This window comes from Sparus aurata, chromosome 23, assembly GCF_900880675.1.
Source record: "Sparus aurata chromosome 23, fSpaAur1.1, whole genome shotgun sequence".
In the NCBI taxonomy this organism is placed as follows: Eukaryota; Metazoa; Chordata; class Actinopteri; order Spariformes; family Sparidae; genus Sparus; species Sparus aurata.
The window spans coordinates 22,388,520-22,401,660 of NC_044209.1; the positions used below are offsets into that span (position 1 = coordinate 22,388,520).

A 13,141-nucleotide genomic window follows, 5' to 3' on the forward strand; every position below is an offset into this window, starting at 1 on the left:
CCTAGCATAGTAGTTTGGCTGTCGTCCTGTTTTTGTTGAGGCTTCTTCATCGTGCTGTGAATCAATCATGAAAATGTCCTACGGTCGCACCTGATCTGTGGACAAATATCACAAACCGGATTAGAAAGCCTGTGACAGCCTCATATTTCAACACATATTATTACACACTACCAAAAATGTTTGTAAATGATTTACTGATGTCATGACAACAGCTACTCCTCCCTCCCACCCCCTGCTCCTCCTGCTCCACGCTGCATATTATTATACTGAGTGATTAATTTAGCTGTTCACAGACAAGCTATTCCACACCTGCCCACCAGGTGTCCCCAGTCTGTCACCTGACACATCCTCTGCCTGCAGACAGGCATCTTAATGCCTGTTAGTCTCAATAGACAAATATTTTGCTGTATTAATCCAGGCGGTTGACAGCTCAAGCAACACAATGTCTTGAAAATATGTCAGCAGTTTCCTGGTGCTAAGATTGTGAGGTGGCAGCCGACTTTGCACCAAAGGTTTTGGCAGCTGTGCGACCTCCCGGCAAGCTGCCTTTCATTTAAATCTGTGAGTAATCATTGAGGAGCAGCAAAGTGAAGCTGGATTCTGTGGTGAGGCCTGACTCATCACTGCTGACCCAATGGACACCTCACTTCAACATTATGTGTTCATAGCTTCAAAATGAATTAAACTGGCACGTTTTACAGTTTTGATATTGCACGTTGGGAGTACATCTTCATCCTTCAAGTGAAAGTTTGCAGACAACAAGTTTGATGAACTTTGACACACAACTTTGCAAGCAAGCTGTCTTGACGGTGCTGACCGTGGGTGGACAGACGCCCAATGTGGAGGACGTGATCTCAGTTTATTAGCGTTGTGCCGTAACCATCCTCTGTCGGAGTTTGAAACGGTTTGAAACACAATTATAAAACAGGATGGCACTTTGCAAAAAGGGCTTTAAAACAAACTGTGTGAACTTGCTGTTGTGTTCTAAATTCCAGGGGTGAACAGATGAGTAGAATACAAATAGAGGAAGCACCGGGAGCAATTGTGACTGATTAGTATGGCCAGCTAGTGAGTTAACGCTTAGCTCACCAGCTTGCCTACAGCACTTCTTGTTGTGGAGGTGTACTTATCACACACCGGGTAGTCTTTTCTGACTGAGGTATGTTCATAGTGGCGAGTGTGCGTGTGTTTACATCACTGTGGAATATAATCGAGTTGTCTTTTAATTTATTTGTTAGACTAGAAAAGCTAATTGAGCTTGTCTATCGTAGCGAGCTAGCCATTCACACATTTCTACCTGCTGACCAGCGAGATGTCGGCAGTGTTTGTTCATGTGTTTTAGATGAGTGGCTCTAGAGGGAAGACAAAGGACTTTTTTTCATTTGGCTGCTTTCAAAAATTAGCTTTTGGGTTCTACAATCTTACCACCTACAGATTTAATCAAGGCTGAATAGTCAAGTCAACAAGCAATCTGGAAACAGAGGGTTTAATAATATTAATTTCGTATTTGTTCAGCTTTAACTCATATTTGAGGTAAATGATGGCTCCTACAATCTATAATATGATTCTGATGAAAGTACTCTGTAAGTTAAGGTGTCGAACAGACAAAAAGAAGCAACGAGAGTGACTGGGGGTTGGGATACTGACACCACCGCCACAATAATTAAATATGGTTTCATCTTTAGGATACATTTATCTTTGTCATCATAACATTTCAAGAGCCCCAGCAACCTATGAATAGAGATTACCAGCATTCTGTCCTTTTGTCGCCTTCTTAATTGCCTTTTTACTGTTCTCAGAACCTGCGAAGATAAATAACTCTACAGTGTGCTAAAATTGAACATAACTGCTTGATAGAAAAAAAAGAAAAAGGAAGAAATTCAAATCTGCTCTGACATTAGTAAAGTGGTAATGGTTGTCTGTATGCTATTCTGAATGGGTGATTGTAGGATAGAAGATGCCCATTTCTTATCAAAACTATAAAGTTAAGGGATTTTTTTGCTGTCTTGTGATTCTTTCTTTCTTTCATCCTTTTTTCTTTCTTTCTTTGTTTTTTGCATTTTAACCCATAAAGCGTAGTTCAAAAGACACTTCTCAAAAGTTGTGGCTCCGGCTCCAGGGACCCTGTGAGGCTGTGACGCTCACATATCATTTTTCAGATGGATGAAAAATTGACAACTTCCAGATTTCTAGATATCATCATACATGTCTGTTCAGATCAACTCTATTTTGTCCTTTTCCTTCGAATCATAATCTCACGACTGAGCTCTCGAGCATTTCACCTATGAGCATTTGAAAGCAGCACGCCCTTTTCACAGGACATAATGAAGGGCATGCCGAGTATGTTTTTGCCATGGTCACTGGCTTGCCATCAGAAGGCAAACATTAACTGAAAAAGTCTGTGTAGTGCAAATATATTTTTGCAAATGCATGTTTGGTGCCATCTGGTGACTTCAAGCACTGGAGTCAAAAGGATTTAAATCGAGCTCCAAGCGCCTGATGTATGGAATAGAACAGCTGCCACGATATAACTTGAATTGGTTGGTGGAGTAATGAACACATCTCAAAACACACCAAGTTTGCAAAACATACTTAATTGGGAAGATCCTCAGGCACTGTACTCATAAGGATAAATATAACCCTGCAGTGCAGTGTTACATAATAAAGTGTTCGTCTAAGTTGCTCCTACATGGAGGAAGGGAGTGTCTCGTCCTCGACTCCACACTCGAGTGGGAGCAGAGTCAGCAGTAAAAGAATTCATGAAATAAGAGTCAAGTGGTGTGTTGAAATTTGTGACTGATGAGGGGCGTCTCCCGCAGGAGTGTGTCGCAAGCCGTCACCGGTAGCAACAACAAGCAATCAGTTAAGCAGTTCTCCGGAGGATTGTAGTTTCATTCCAAGCGAGTCAGAACATGAAATGTCCCCTAATGTTCTTTATGAAATACATGTAATAAACTGAGCTGCACAGGGTCCCACAAGAGCAAAGTGCTGAGTTCATTAAAAAAAACAAGATCAAATGGAATCAACTGTTCTAATAAACAAGTGAAATGGTTTTAACTACAGAGGGGATAATGCGATAGGACTTCACAAGAACGAGCTGCAAACAACGGTGAAGTGAGAGGTGATATGACGACGAGTCATCACTCAAGTGCTGAAGTTTGAGGCACTACCTGATTGTTCACATTGTTTCCAACTTTATACTTCTACACCAACAAACCTCAGGGGCAAATACTTTCAACTACACCACATTTTTCTGACAGTTTTAGTCACTGGTTATTTTTCTGAATATAATTATCATGTCCAGTGAAAACTGTGTCTCCAACTGTGTTGATTTTTGAGTGTTTGTGACAAACTGAAGAATGAAGTGTTCCTTTATGGGTTGAGACAGCTCTTCTACTTGTTAAGCCAAATAAACTATTTAAAATCTTCTCGGATTAGCTGGAAAAAGCACCGTCACAGAGCTGGAAACAGGGCTGTTATTTCTGAGCTCATGAAATGTTTACTTGTGTGTTTCTCACAGGATGATGTTACCGAATGATGCATCGCTCCAAAACAATCATATATAGAAGATGAACACCGACAGGGAACATTTCACCATAATGAATTCTTCTACTTTTAAAATGTTGATCACATTTTGCTGGTAATACTTTTATACTTTTATTGGTATCGCTGAAGTATCTGCCTCCTCCCCTGCTCCCACCCACGTATGATGTGAAGGGAAAAAATGCTGACACATGTTGTCTAATTAATACATGATTTGGTTCAATGATTTACCAAATTAATAATGTCTACTATATCATGTTCAGGGGATATTAGGTGGCCCAATTGCTTAATTTTGAGACGTGGTTTTTCCATGAGGGCTGGTGTACACTCATTCTTAGTGGACACGCCCGAGCTTGTGTTGGAACAGGAACTGTAGAGGTGTAATCACACAAGGGAGACTCTCTCCACCTCTCTGCAGGATCTGAGAAAAAAGGAACTTGTCGCTGCTGTCTAGCACAACCCGGGTGTTTAACTCCAAAAGGTGATTATAAATACTCCTACTTATCGCAGGCATATAACTTAACTGTGATCTGTGTGTTGCTTATCCTGTAAAAAAACTTTTTTTCTCAGTTAATAAGAGCAGATTTCATACATTTAAGCTATATTCATGTTTTTGTAAATAAGAGGAAAAACAGCTCGGTTTCACTGAACCTGTGCAACAATGGAAGGTCCATATTGTTCTTTTCACCCAGTATCATTCACGGCTCAACTCCTTGTCTGTTATATAAAGGAGAGCTATCTATTTACCACACAATACTCGCTGAATGGTGGCAGATTAGCGGATATACTGTGCTAAGCTTTCAGCCTTTTTTTTCCTCTTGCAGCCAAGATGCCAGAAAATGCAGAAGCAGTGTCAGCCACTCTCTCCACCAACAGAAACTGCACCATAGAAATAACCAACGTCAGCGCGAATTACTGCCTCATCAACCCCAAGTAAGTCTGTCAATGTATTTACCAATTTAACGCATTATTACAGAGAGTACATGAAAAGACAACGTGACGAAATGGATTTTTCATTGACATAATATGTCTAGAACTTTTGGATAAAATGCATTTCGAGCTTTGAGGTCAGTGCAACTCAGCTAAATCATTTAATTACCTGCATTAACATTGTTGTCTGCATGGTATCATTCAAGTTTAATTGGTTCCAGGCAGACGTATTTATTTTCAAAAGGCATTCTTAATGCATTGCTTTGAAGTGCAGTAATCACTATTGCTCTGATTCCGGCGCCAAATCAGCATCTTGATACTATTAGCATGAAATCCCTTCCCAAAATGAATTTCCACCAACAAAGGTCCATTTTAATTTAATGTATTTATACTGAATTTGATCCTAAGTCAGTGTCAGTGTACTGTCTATTTAGTATGAATAAATTATAGAGTTATTTTTCTAAATAATGCAATTTGTTTCTTCCGCTTCTCACACGATACAAACAAATAAATAAAAACAACCCACATCTATAGGAATTTCCACCACGCTTCCACATTTATCTAGCTGTGGCAGGACAGACCATATCTTGGATGGGTGATTTTCATGTGTGACATCACATTGCTGAGAACATCCGCCTATCCATCACACAGTGACACACACTGCCTCATTGCACATCGTACGCAGGTACACTCACTGTTGCTTAGAAGTCCACAGCACTGCTTGTACAGTCACACTCCATCCATCAGCATAAGGTATTTCAGGTACCCTGGAAAGCCCAACACTCAAAAAGTACACCGACCATCTCCACAAAACTTACAAAACTCAGTTCTTTCATCAAAAAGTCTAGCAAGTGTGACATAAAAGTTATCAAGTGATTGTCAGTGATGGTGAGGATTTGTCTCCTCTCCTTTACAGGGTGTACATGTCAAGTGGCTTCTGTCACCACCCGCCCCAGCCCACGGTTCGCACCTCCAAGACCGAAGTCTGCTCCTTCACCAAGGACGACAACACCGCCACGGGCGCAGTTGGCCTGCTGACCTACGACCTGTTCCATATGAAGAGCCGGGTTTGCTCCGACCGCATGGCCATCATGTTCTCTGTGCCTTTTGACCACAACTTGTACAAGAACCGGCTGGCTGTGGGTGTGGTTGAGCAATCCCGTGACTGCGACAAACACCTGTATGACCAGCTGTACGATGGGAAAGACCTCAGTAACTTCACCCGCTCTGAGCAACACGGCGCTGGGCTTTTATATAGAGCTACATATGTCGATTTGAGGGCCACGATGTCCAGTGTCGGCAAAGCCATTGTGAAAGTGGAGCTCTACGACAAAATGGGTCGTTAAGTGTAGAAAAGTCTGCTGGTGTTCTGCCTCTTCACGTTGTTGCTTGTGTACTCAACAGAATAAATAAACTTAATTTGATCTGAACACTGTTGCGTGTTGTCATTCAGAGAAACATCCAGAGGACAGGAAGACTGATTCTGCTGTCATCTGTAATTCCTGTCCGCTGAAAGATATCAATATCTGACAGCCAGCTCATTGATTCTCCATTAGCTTATTTCTTGGGCTTATGTATATTCTACACCCTCTTTTTTCTTTGATTATGGTAATAACACATTCAGACCCAAAGCGTGTTGCTTTGTTGAGTGGGATATGTTTTCACTCAGTATGCTTTCATTATTACTGATGAACAGTAATCATTTTTTAATCTCTTAGCGGGATCCATCCAATTCTAATGAGCAGCAACAGATGGAATATCTGCATAGATGTTTTTTTAATCGGCATGATAACAATATTGGTCTTCGCTGGCTGTGAGATTCTCCGTCTTGCACCGAAGTGTGTGGATTTTTTTTCTGTGGTATTTGGCATCCAGGAGGTTCAACAAAAGACAGGAAAAAAGTAGCTCCACAGATCCCTGTCTTAACTTGTTTAGTTTGCCTTTGACTCTGTTGCACAATGCCACAGCATTTGCGACTCCCAGACCACATCTTTCAATCTGGTAGACATTCATCTACCCACAGTCCTGTAGGAGTGGGCTTAGTGAAAGATCTCAGCTTACCTAACAGGTCGGGATCCAATTGGAATCTGCTGTAAACTGTTCCACAGACTAGGGTGTGGCAGTTTCATCCCACAGGGAAAAATACAGAAGTATTTGTTCTCAAAGGGGCTTTGTGTTGACGACAAATGTGTGTTGAAAGAGGGTGTGTACTGTCGAATAGGGGTTGTGTTGCAAGTGGGAGGGTTTCCTGGTTGATGGCATGCATCCTGTTTAAAAAAAAAAAAACTACCGGCACCTCCCTTTCAGCTAACTTTTCCCACTTTTGGATTTGGCAGCACCAGCACAGGTTCTCAGCAGGTAAGTCCCTTGAAGCATTTTGGCTGAAAGAAATTAGAATATTAAACTGATTTTACAGAAAGCAGTACACAGAATGGCTCATTAGCTTGTGACTCTAAAAGAAAAAAAGCAATTTGTAGCGGCAGAGCCTGATGGAGCATTTGTTTGATTTGTATCTTATATCTGTTGATAAAACGGCTGCTCATTTTCTCGAGTGTTTTCACTCTAACTTCATTATTGAGTGCTACTTAATGCTGTAATTGAAGAGGTGCACTCTCTAATGAGCCAAAGAGAGTCTGCAGCTATTCTCTGATTGTTCACAACTGTTCTGAAATCTCATTAGCCTCTGAAATGCATCATTCATACCCAGCTCCATTCAGTGTAATGCCAACACAGGTCAGAGGGATATTTTTTGTTGTAATGTATCTCATGACTCCCTGTGTGTTTGGGCGTGGAGGGAAGTGCTTTTCACAGCTGCTGTTAGGTTGTTCGGTTCAGCTGGTTAACATCTAAATTACCTTTTTTTTTTTTTTTTTTACAAGAGGATCACACAGCCGTTCCAACATGACAGAGTCAGCTGAAGCCATTGCAGCTGATGTGGACAGGAAGAGAAGTGTCGTCATTGAAATCTCAAATATCACGAACAACTACTGCCTCCTTAACCCCAGGTGAGCCCAGCCCAGCCCCTGCTTACCACAGATATGGATATATTGAAACATTTCTTTTTGTTGCAACTTCAAGTCAAATTTTTTATTTCATGTCTGACACCTCTGTGCATGTGGTCTGGTTAGGTTAAGGCACAAAAACCAGGAATGCTAGGGTTAGGGACAGATCATGTTTTGGCTTAAAATACCTGCTTCTTTCCACCACAATACAGCTGGAAAATATCCAACATCTCATAAAGTGGTTCTGTTGTTTACAATGTCTCCAACAGTGGTCTATGCTTGACTGCCAACTCACCTAGCTGTCATGCCACCACATGAAAGACAGCTTATTATCAGAATGTGACATGACATGTATCATTCTGGCTTGTTTGAAACATAAAGATCCAAATAAGTATATATGTGTGTAACATACGCTTCCTCTGTTCCGGTTAGGGTGTACCTTGAAAATGGCGAGACATACAACCCACCTCAACCCACCGTGCGCCCTCTGATGACGGAGGTCTGCACTTTCACCAAGTCCAGCGGCAAAGCCACCGGCAGCATTGGTGTGCTGACCTACGACCTCTTCGAGAGGACGCAGAACGACTACATTGAGTCTCTGGCCATCATGTTCTCAGTTCCCTGGGACTACAACCTGTACAAGAACTGGTTCGCGGTGGGCATCTATGAAAAGGGCCGTGAATGCGATAAGGCTTTGTACAAAGAATTGTACTATGAGAAAAACCAGAAAGAGCATGGGTTTGTCAGGGAGGAAGCCACGGGGTCAGGAATCAATTATGTGGGCAACTACTTAGATGTAAAGGCCACCATGAGTCCATTGGAAAACGCCATCTTGAAGGTGGAGTTGTGGGATAAGCTTTTCACACCCATGGGCCAGCAGGCATTCTAGAAATCCCTCCTAAACTGTATATCTGTCACGAAACCCCACAGCAGAATTCATCCCTCCACATCCAGCTTTTACCTGGCAGACTGCTTCTAATACAGTCAACACGCATGATTTCACAGATGTATTGTTGCTGACATGTGTCTGTATGCCTGCGTATTACCCCTCAGGAAATCTGCTTACCATCAGAGTTTAGTTTGTTTATAAATCCGGGCAGCAATAACGCCCCTTTTATAGCCGAAGCCTCTGTCTGTTTCAATAGCACCGGGCTTTAAAATGGCACCTTTAGAAAATGAAAATCAAAGGATGACTCACCAGAGGATGAGGCCACATGGCTTAATAAAACACACAGAGAAGCGTGTCTGTGTTTACCTTGACACTGCAGTCTGAGGAATAAAATAAACCTTTTTTTTCCGAAGCTATTTGCGTGTGTCTCTTGATTGAGTTCAGAATAGCTCAAAAGTGCTTAAAAGAAAAGGAGATTGAAATATTTGAATATAGAATGATGTTTTTGTGCACCATGCATACCGTCCAAAGCATGATCTGTATGTGAATGGATTCGGGAGGATTGCTTTGAAGTGAAATTTAAAGGCTGCAGGATTTTTTTTCTTTCTTCTTCCATAGGGACTATATGAGAGCAGCACAGGGACACACCCTTTTCTCATGCAGACCTGATCAAAGCACAGTAATCATTGTTAATATTTAAAGCACACCAAAGCTCATATAACTCTGACGACGTTTTATAGAACATGTATCATATCCTGAGTGTTTTTTTTATAGCTAAAAGTTAACAAAATAGCTGGCGTTTTGTTAAAACTAAAATGATTTGCAGAACACATGATGACGAATGTTGTGGATTTCAATTAAGACTCTCTCTGTTTGTAACCTGCGGCTAAATTACAACATTTTCTGAAAAATCAGAGCCGTTATAGATCCATTTTATGGCAAATATACTCAAACCCATTTCTCCATGAACACCTAAATGAAAAACAAATAGTAAACTCTTGGCTAAAAAAAAACATTGTGTCATCAAAAATCTGTTTTAAGAGACTCGGTAGAACAGTATTTGTGCTGGGATTCTTTGAGATAATCAGGGTTTTAAACGGCTGCTTTGCCATCCTGGCAGAGCCAGAGGGAACACTAAAACATTTTAAGTCATGCAGCTTTTGTTCAAAACACATTCAATGGTTAATTTTTATGACCTAGTAAACTCGAGAAAATTAAAAAGGTATATTTGCTTTCTCTGCGTTCATGATCTTGGCAGGGACTATACGGTGGTGGTGCATGATGCAGGGATGGATGTAGGTGAACACCCTATTATTGTGCCTGCTCAGAAACTCATTATACTTCCTAAGAGCTTTATAATTCTTTAATTGGGGAAATGACAAGCTTGATGTGCTATCTCATCCTCAAACTACCTGTTTTGCAGCAATGGCACAGCCAATTTTGTGTAGCAACAGTCATTAACCTTAGGAGAATATGGGGTCCTAAAGCAGGAGGCAGTATATCAGCTCTAAATCTACATCACAGGGGAAGTTATCAAGTTCCCCCGATTCTATGTACAATCTCAACGCTGCTTCCCCGATTCTGCTTTCCCGTTGATTCATGATGCTTTTGCTGCATTAACCGTTGGAGCCACAAAGACACCCAGATCAAAGGTTTTGCTCACTGTCACCGTTTCATTTGCATAAACGCCATACATAATATAGAGGCATAAACCAGGCCTGTTCATGCTCAATCCCCGAAGCATTGTCGAGTACTGTATTGGATAAATGACACACAGTCCCTGTAAACAGATGGAGAAACTTTTGTTTGTCACGGCTTTAGAATGGGGATAAGTTCCCACACATTCCTTTCACATTTCCCTTTCAGTCGCTCCGCTATGTTTACTACACCTGCATATAAGTCTTCTTTCATGTTTTGTGTTAGACTGTTTACCGTGTGTGTTTGTGACCGTGTGCTTCTGTGTTTGTGCCTGACGTTCGTACGTACAGTAAATGTGTTTGCACGCTTTAGTGATGAGCATCTCTGAGTGTGGGTACACATGCACCTGTGCCTGCAGAGATGCATATTTCATTTCAAATCCATTCTTTTGTGCGCCAGGTGATACGTATTTCGCAAGACTGAAAAAAATCTTTCTACCACAGAGTGGGATTAGACTTCTTAAACAGGAGACAAAGGATATGTGAAACATTTATTTTCCTGTGTAGATGAACTTAAGAAGCTCAGCCTTTGTGGATTGAAACTGATGCTATTTACCACTAAATGGGAGTGAATCTGGCTGTTTGTCAAGGTGGAAGCCTCTGTCAAAATCCATCCAGGATGCGAAGAGCGGAGGGAGGTGGATGAGTACAGGTGGAGCATCAAAGTTAACACGTTGGCATGTCTTTTCATAAGATACAAATCAGCTGATCACACTAAACACCTTTACACCTGCTGTAAAAAGCTTGGATCTAGCACCGCTAGCAGTTTCACTTGGTATCTTCGGTATTTTGACAACACAAAGGAATGTTTAACTCTTAATTAATTTGAACTGCTACTGCAGTTTTTCATGCTATGAATAGAAATTGGGGCTGAATGGTGATGTAAACACAGCGGCATGCATCTCCTCTCCCTGTTATCATCACCAGCTGTTATTAAGCCCTACAGTGGCGGTGTCTCTCCGCAGCATGAAATATTTACAAGGAAATTATTGATCCGTTTTAATTTTTCACACTATCAACGAAGCCGAACACAAAGCTCAGACTGCATTAACTGGAAGAGCCGGATCATTAGGAGTATTTGCATTGCAGGTTCAGCTTCAGAGTTTGTTTGAATATCAGTCACTCTATTTGCATTCAAACTAATCCTGTTGGAATGAGAACTGTGCTGTGTATTGACTCAAACTGGGAGTGTCCAAACAGAAGAATAAAATAATTGATATTAGTGACCCGAGGCTTGAGGCCAAAGATACACTCAGCAATGTGTTACATAGTCTTCTTTCTCGAAGTGAATAGAAGTCCATTTAAAAAGGTGCACCTACTAAATATGCATTCAAAGAGTGCCATCTAGAGGCCACGTCTGATATCAAGTGCACTTAAATTACAGCTCCAACACTCGAATCTCTCTGGGCAGTTGTTGAGGAAAAGGTATTTTCCAAAGCTATCTTTAAAAACCTGCCCAAAATATCTTATTGACTCTACATGGATATTACACTGATGGTATATAATGGCCACATCAGTGACATCAGTACTGCACTGAAGTACGATCTGAACATACTTGTACTTTATTTGAGTATTTCCAGATTTTGCTACTTTCTGCTTGTAGTCCACAACATCTAGTTGATAAATGTAATTACTTTGCATTTAGTACATAATATATAATATCATACATACATAAAACCAACTAAGAAATGACTATGTTTAAACAGTTATTTAGAATAAAACTTTCTAATCCAATGTGGTAAAGTCCCAAACTACCAGACAAGGTATATAAAGTAATTAGAATTAGCTCCACCTTAACCAGCTGCAACATCATCATTCCATATGTCAATGATTATAATCTAATAATATATTTTAATAACAATACATGATTTTATTTGATATCTTGAATGCAGCAATGAGTATGTTTACACTGTGGTAGGAGTATTTCACTGAAGTACTTGTACATTCAGAGTGCACAAGAATCTGGGAATTTCAGTGTTAAAGTTGCCTTTGTTTTCTCAGAGACTTCGTCATTATCAGCAGACAGTGAATTAATGTGGCTCACTCTGTGTCCTCTGCTGCTGCAGTTCTTGGCCCAGGTCGTGACATCCAGCAGGGCCTGGCACTCTGAAATAGTTCCCTCAGCCTGCAGCCCCATCATCGGAGCGCAATTACAGGCCTTGATCTGAGGCAGGTTCCCCTCCGGAGAGCCTACAAGGGTAAAATAATAAAGTCAAATGTTTTAAAGCTGAGCTGGAGTTGCATTGTCCTGCATGTTTGTTTTGTTTGTCAAAATATCTGTGGGTCATATTTCAAAGACTGTTCATAATGTCTTTTGATCAGATGAGAGGGTTGGAGGTCAGGTTATCCCTCGCAGGCAATTGGAAACTGTCGCGACATGTTAGTTTGTTAGTTTGGAACGTCTCATCATGCAGAATGACACAGATGTGTATCATGTAACTACGGATATCTTGAGGGAGGGCACTCCAACAGCTCTTTGTAGAACTCTATCTATCACAAGAAACTGGACTGCCATGTTGCTTCTGCTCTAAAGTTTGTGAAAAGTGTAAAGTGAGCTAGCAACACGACACAAAACTATTTCAGTTCCATTTTCTTTAGTAAAAGTGTTGGCATCACCATTATGAATATTAGATGGAAGTTCAGCTGTACAAAAACTATGTTCAATGCCAACCCATGCTTACCTAGAATGGTAGAGAGCATACCTCCGCCAAGGCCCAACAGTCCTCTTTTGTAGTTACTCATACATACCAACCACCTAAACACTGCTGTTTTTCGTCATCAAGATCCATCCATTACTCCTCTATAAAGAATTGAAGAAAATCAGGATCTCTTTATCCAGATCGGCACCAAAGTTAATGGGGTATATTTAATTTGATCAGTGCACACAGTAAACTAAAATATGTAAAGTACAGAATATGAGCAGTGATCATCAGTTATATTCATGGAAACTGAGATGTCAGTGGTTGTTTTGTTCCGTCTTTTAAAGATGCAGTGATAATAAAGCAATCAACGTTTCTACTTATAGTGCCTATAATGAATATTTTCACAACAGGCTTGCAGGGGTGAACCCGCAGAGGTTT

The 13,141-nt window shown here is 40.9% G+C and overlaps 2 protein-coding genes across 2 annotated transcripts; both read left to right on the top strand.

Moving 5' to 3' along the window:
- Positions 1 to 3,847: 3,847 nt before the first annotated feature.
- Positions 3,848 to 5,903, top strand: LOC115574957 (bryoporin). The gene is made up of 3 exons (XM_030406654.1): positions 3,848 to 4,024; positions 4,368 to 4,476; positions 5,390 to 5,903. The coding sequence occupies exons 2-3, from the start codon at positions 4,373 to 4,375 to the stop codon at positions 5,817 to 5,819; spliced, it is 534 nt and encodes a 177-aa protein (XP_030262514.1). The 5' UTR covers positions 3,848 to 4,024; positions 4,368 to 4,372; the 3' UTR covers positions 5,820 to 5,903.
- An 820-nt stretch (positions 5,904 to 6,723) lies between these two features.
- apnl (actinoporin-like protein) lies at positions 6,724 to 8,776 on the top strand. Its single transcript, XM_030406408.1, has 3 exons — positions 6,724 to 6,831; positions 7,353 to 7,478; positions 7,908 to 8,776. Exons 2-3 carry the CDS (start codon positions 7,375 to 7,377, stop codon positions 8,362 to 8,364), a joined length of 561 nt encoding a protein of 186 aa, XP_030262268.1. The 5' UTR covers positions 6,724 to 6,831; positions 7,353 to 7,374; the 3' UTR covers positions 8,365 to 8,776.
- Positions 8,777 to 13,141: the final 4,365 nt, after the last annotated feature.

Coding starts and splice junctions, on each gene's coding strand:
- apnl (XM_030406408.1), top strand. CDS start 7,375: ATGACAGAGTCAGCTGAAGCCATTGCAGCTGATGTGGACAGGAAGAGA. Junction 7,479..7,907: donor TACTGCCTCCTTAACCCCAG/GTGAGCCCAGCC, acceptor TGTTCCGGTTAG/GGTGTACCTTGAAAATGGCG.
- LOC115574957 (XM_030406654.1), top strand. CDS start 4,373: ATGCCAGAAAATGCAGAAGCAGTGTCAGCCACTCTCTCCACCAACAGA. Junction 4,477..5,389: donor TACTGCCTCATCAACCCCAA/GTAAGTCTGTCA, acceptor TCTCCTTTACAG/GGTGTACATGTCAAGTGGCT.